At 51.0% G+C, this 5,558-nt stretch overlaps 2 protein-coding genes across 2 annotated transcripts; both read right to left on the reverse strand.

The window, feature by feature from the left end:
- Window positions 1-1,793: 1,793 nt before the first annotated feature.
- H310_02452 (hypothetical protein) lies at window positions 1,794-3,076 on the reverse strand. Its single transcript, XM_008865961.1, has one exon. It carries the CDS (start codon window positions 3,029-3,031, stop codon window positions 1,826-1,828), a length of 1,206 nt encoding a protein of 401 aa, XP_008864183.1. The 5' UTR covers window positions 3,032-3,076; the 3' UTR covers window positions 1,794-1,825.
- A 227-nt stretch (window positions 3,077-3,303) lies between these two features.
- H310_02453 (hypothetical protein) lies at window positions 3,304-4,501 on the reverse strand. Its single transcript, XM_008865962.1, has 4 exons — window positions 4,435-4,501; window positions 4,123-4,389; window positions 3,688-4,071; window positions 3,304-3,647 (listed from the first exon to the last, which is right to left on the reverse strand). Exons 1-4 carry the CDS (start codon window positions 4,482-4,484, stop codon window positions 3,353-3,355), a joined length of 996 nt encoding a protein of 331 aa, XP_008864184.1. The 5' UTR covers window positions 4,485-4,501; the 3' UTR covers window positions 3,304-3,352.
- Between the last annotated feature and the right edge of the window lie 1,057 nt (window positions 4,502-5,558).

The following is a 5,558-nucleotide window of genomic DNA, read 5'->3' on the forward strand; positions in this document are numbered from 1 at the left end:
TTAATGGGCTTTCCTGAGGACTTCAAAACACCAATGCAGCGGGTTTTCATGCTTCGAACGAGCCCTTCGAGGTAGCAAGGTGACAAAGAGTTCCAATGAAACAAAATTGCTTCTTTTAACTCATGCGTTGAGTTGTATTGTTTCCCATTCGCATACACCTTCTGGACAAGGTATCCCCAGACATTCTCAATGGGGTTGAGGTCTGGGGACAGTGCAGGCCAGTCCAAGACCCAGATGTCGTTGTCGACAAGAAACGCCTTTGTTTTTCGACGCGTGAATCGAAGCATTGTCATGCTGAAAAACGAAGTCGTAGCCAAAACGCTCGTGAGCCGATGGAAGCATGTAGTTGGACAGTGTATCGATGTAGTCGCCGGAATTCTGGCGCCCCTCGAGAAAGGCAGGCTCGCTGTTGCCGTCCGCCCAGATTCCACCCCAGACCATCACAGAGCCCCCACCATTTTGTCGGCTAAATACAGTCTTCTTTCGCGCCCAACGCAGTGCCAATAGTACTTTAGGCCGTCGGAGCCATCCAGGTTCCACTTTTTTTCATCGGAAAACAAAATTTCGGCCCACCCTTGCCACCCCAAGTCTACGTGCTTTTCGGTCCAACGACAACGGTTCTCCATGTGCGTTTCTGTGACTTTGGGCTTTTTGTTCATCTTGATGTAGTCGAACTTTTTTGACGAGTTCATTAGCCTTAATATGGTCGTACGGTGAACGTGGAGTTCAAGGTCATGCTTAACTTTTGCGCAACTTTTAGGATCTTTTGCCATGACAAGAAAAATTCGGCGCTCGTCTCTTTGGCTCAACTTTGAAGGGCGGCCTCCTCTGAAGCGTTGGCCGTACGACATGGGGTCCGCAAGGTAGTTTTGCATAGCGTGGCGGCTCCGTTTCACGAACTGGGCAGTCTGGTTCAGGCTGAGCCCAAGATCGACGCACACATCAATTTGGCCACGCTCGAACTCTGTGAGCTGAGACGAGCGTCCCATGCGGCTGTGTAGATCAGCTCCCGAGGCTGTCACTTGTTAAATGAAGTCTAGAGAATGTACGTGGAGCCCTTGAAATCGATGATGGGCGGGAATTTTCAAATGTGGCCTATTGTTTTGCACATGCTCAAAACAAGTATTTTTGCATTTTCTTCTGAATCTGTATGCGGAATTCTACACAATTGGGTTTGAAACATTCCTGATTGTAGCACGAATAAAACGATACTTTCAGGAGTTTATAACTCCGAATAAATCATGAGTTCTGCAACGAAACGTGGTATGTCCTAACTTTTCGCATCAGACTGTAATAACGCCAGGGTCCTGAGTTCGAGCCCCAGTATGACCAAACTTTTTCAACGCGAAAAAGAGGTCTGGTACTGTAGTTATCAGGCTATGCTTGAACCAATGTCTACGATGAACTACTATAGTAGTAGAGATACGCTGGGTGCAGTTGGACACGGTTGGATATCGCGCTGCGGTGGCGCAACACGACCTTCATCCGTAGTGAGTCAAAAGGCACGGCTTGCTCTTTGACAAAGCCCCGGCACCTCTTTATCTGACGCGGAGACTCCCTGAAGCTGCGTCAATGAACCCGACGTGATTATCACAGACGAGTCATATCCATTGAAATATACAAGCGCAGTGTCACTTGAAGCATGGCTACATGGGTGGGCACAGCTTGCCACAATTCAGGTGGCGTTGTGTGAATGCAGGACCTCGTGCGTTTTCGTACAGTGTTCGATAAAGTAGATCGCTCTGTTCATAGTAATCTTCATCGCTTGTGTCTGTTGTGACACCAAGGCGACAGCAGGATTTAAGGATAACTCAATTCTTCCAACTTAATCCTCCCGACGGGGGGCGCTGTTTAAATAGGCGACGACATCGACATGACGGTTCACTTCCTCGCGGTGCTCGAACGCTTCGTTGGTCCATCCTTCGTTTCGACTTGTATGGAGGTACTTGACAACAGCCAAGTGACCATTCTGCGCTGCTCTGTTGATGGCCGCTGTCGTCGCGCCTTCTGTTCGATGCAAGTGCAAAAACTGGACTACTTCCAAGTGTCCGTTTCGTGCAGCGTCGTCCATTGCACGAGTGGTGCATCCTTCGCGCCGATGGGCGTGGAGGAACTGCACAACCTTCAAATGTCCATAAGCAGCAGCATTGTCCATCGCGGCGGTCGTACAAGGGGCGTTGGCGACGTGATGGAGAAACTCCACGACTTCGAGGTGGCCATTGGCTGATGCGCCGTTCATTGCCTGCGCCGTCATGCCGTCCGCGCGGCGATGGGCGTGCAAGAACTTGACCACGTGCAAGTGGCCATGGGCTGCGGCGCCGTCCATGGCTTCGACCGTCCCGCCTTCTAACCGATGAACATGCAAAAATTCGACAACGTCCAAGTGCCCATACGTTGCGGACCAGTCCATTGCACCAACGCTGCACCCTTCACGGCGATACGCATGCAGAAATTGAACAACTTCCAAATGACCATTGCGCGCAGCCCAGGTCATGGCGTTCTTCGAAGCACCTTCCATTCGCGTCGTATGAAGAAAGCGAATGATGTCGAGATGGCCGTTGTGTGCAGCGGCGTCCATGGTACGCGATGTGAATCCACATAGATTGCGTTCGTGCAGACATCGTAAGATGTTCAAATGCCCTTGCAACGCCGCCGTGTCGACGACAAATCGATTCGAGTACACCAACTCGCGGTCGCACAAATACATGAGGAGGTCGACATTGCCAGAAAACGCCGCATAAGCTGACAGGATGATGGACATGGACCTCTTTTCCTGGGACAACAGGCGTCGCAGTCCCGCATGACCGTAGATCGCAAACCCTGCTTGAAAGACTTCGTCGAATCGGCGGAGCGGCTCCGATCCCATATGCTTCACGTAATACCAATCGTCCACCTTGAACGTTTGAGGGTCGATGCAGCACGACAGAAGAGGGCCGAGATGCGGGTACTTTCCCTGCTGGAAATCGCAAATCAGGACAACCAAGTCCGTCATGCGCAGGACTTGCAATGCGGCGGCACCTTGAGCCTCCATCACAATGCAATCGCCAACAAAATATACTTGCACGGCGATGTGAATATACGGATACGATTTGAATTATGCGTATGTCATCGTCACGATTTGAATCTGTGGGCAATGGAGGTGTGATCGACATGGCGCCGCGCCCTTGACGTTTTCCTGCATGGTTCGATGATCCCTGTTCGGCCAGTGCTGGTCAGCATCCTCGCACGGGGTTTCCCTTCGTCCTCGGGTTCCCACAAGCTCACAGCAATAGTAACCACAGCACTTGACGTTAGCGCTTGTTTGCTTGTTCTTGTAGATTCATCATGAGGCATGCATTCAATGGATAGTGGCTTATGTGTGCGGTGGCTGCTTCACATCGAGGTGAACTTGAGGCAAATCTGCCGCCCAGGCTTGCTCGACCACGAGAGAGACACGGCAGCACCCCCACACGCGAACATATCGCAGTGAGAGCATTGTCGCACTGGCCACGCGCAGCAGCGCCATCAGCATCTTGTTCGAGAGCCACGTGCACCCGACGAGGCTGAGACTCTGCAGTCTTCGAGGCAAGTGCATGAGTAGGTCGGTGTCGACAGCATTGAAGGCCGAGCAGTCCACAAGGGACAACTTGGTCAAGTTCGTACATTCCCTGGGCCAGTGTTAGCCACGCGAAACATGCGATTCCGTACTCGAGGCATGCGATGGATATCTCATAGCACGCCACTAACTCGAGCTCTTCGAGGTGAGGACATCCAGTCCAGGTCATCAAAATGTCTGGCAAGTCTTCCCACGATTCGGCATCGCTACTGACAGAGTCCGCCCTCGCCGTCGACACTTGAGGAGTTATCAGAGGCAAGACAAACGCGTCAACGTTCAACTGGCCGAGACACAATGATTGAGTCGTGGGAATGCACACGAACGCCGCGTTGTCGGCGGTCATGGTTTCATACCACGTGCTCAAAATCGACAACCGATGGTGGAGATCAGGAGACATGCCATGATGCATGGCCTCCACGACGTAGTCGTCGTCGGCAGGGTACCGATCGAAATACTTCGCGATGACGTGCAAGCATCTAACGATGAGGATGAATCGATGCCCGAGGACGCTGTGTGGTTACGTGTACCGATCGACGAGGGTTGACGGTTTGAACATGAGAACGTTGCGATGCTCGGCCGCAAAGATATGGCGAATCTCTTCGTTACTTAGACAAACGGAACCAGAGTGCTTAGCGGTGACTGCTTCTGATGGAGTAGACCTCGGCAAGAGCTGCAGAGGCCGGCGGTGCAATTGCAAGTGAGTCGATGCAGCGGGGGCTGCACGACACTGCTCCTTGTGAATGTCAGCTAATGCTGACGATATCTCGTCCTTCCATGCAAGCTGATCTTTGAACCTACGGCGCCACATTAGCAAGGCGCGGCGTCGCATTTTGGTTCACCTCTCCAGTTTCCTCGATCGTCCTTCGCCAGGTCGCCGCTTCCATCCCATCGAAAATCTCGTCGCGCGTGATTGGCTAAAAACATAAAATAATGTGACCTTGATGCGTTCGCATTCGACGGGGATCCGAGCTCATCCTCCATGAACACCAAACACTCTCTCTGCACACTTGCACCAATGCAAGCCATGATAATCTCGACTAAGTTCTTCCGACTTTCGTTGCGCTGCGGTGGATGATGCACACCCCTGCGCTACAGAGTTGAAACAATCGTTCGTTTGAGACCGGATTTGGGCTAAAGTGAGCTGACATTGAACAGTGGTTTCTGGACATGCCAGAGTGCACAGGACATGTTGCACCTGTAAAGCGCAATCAATTTGTCCTTGCTAGGTTTTGCTGCGAATTCGATCGTGTTACTGCTGTACCAGCTCAAGGTCCCCATCAACCTGTTTACAGTGCATTGGAGAACGATCCCTGAAATGAACCACGAGCACTGGAACAAAAACGAGTGGATGATCTCTATCCATCTTTACAGGTTGGTGGCGTTGAATTCTCTGCAATTTCGAGAGTTATTACATCGTGCTTTTTCCAAACCTCGACGATTGTCACCAAACTTTATCCCTCCTCGATGGTTGTGAACAAAAATGGTCGAAACCGGAATGAACTTGACGTTTTTCGCGAGGTTTTGCAATGCCATCCAAAGCGAGTACTGCGCTTGCTTTTACCAGGACGGACTCCGATCCGATACATAGAATTAACCCTCGGGCAAAGGAATTTGACATTGCGATGCGATTTCACTTCTGCCTATGCGCTGTTCTAATGATAACATTTCTGCCATTGCGTTGCTCTGTTGTATCACAACCGACAGAATTATCATATGAGCTAGCCTGAACTGTACTGTTATCATGAAAAATACGAAAGAATGGAGCATCATATATCAATGATTGCATCTAATATGAGCGAATCTGAAGGCATCACGTCATTCGAGCGAGCCAAATACTGAGTTTATGGGTGTTGACGTGAGTCTGCTGAAAGTCGCAACGGCATCGACGTTTGCAGCATCCCTCGATGCCCGCGAGAAATAATAACACACATTGCCCAGCAATCCCTCGTCGAGAGCGAATACC

The sequence above is a fragment of the Aphanomyces invadans genome (genome assembly GCF_000520115.1).
Source record: "Aphanomyces invadans strain NJM9701 unplaced genomic scaffold supercont1.3, whole genome shotgun sequence".
Classification (NCBI taxonomy): domain Eukaryota; phylum Oomycota; class Saprolegniomycetes; order Saprolegniales; family Verrucalvaceae; genus Aphanomyces; species Aphanomyces invadans.

Excerpts from the sequence above, each read along its gene's own strand:
- H310_02452 (XM_008865961.1), bottom strand. The coding sequence starts at position 3,031 with ATGGAGGCTCAAGGTGCCGCCGCATTGCAAGTCCTGCGCATGACGGAC.
- H310_02453 (XM_008865962.1), bottom strand. The coding sequence starts at position 4,484 with ATGGGATGGAAGCGGCGACCTGGCGAAGGACGATCGAGGAAACTGGAG. Across the intron at positions 4,390-4,434 it reads CGATCGAGGAAACTGGAGAG|GTTCAAAGATCAGCTTGCAT; the intron begins GTGAACCAAAAT and ends GTGGCGCCGTAG. Across the intron at positions 4,072-4,122 it reads CCGTCAACCCTCGTCGATCG|ATGCTTGCACGTCATCGCGA; the intron begins GTACACGTAACC and ends CCTCATCGTTAG.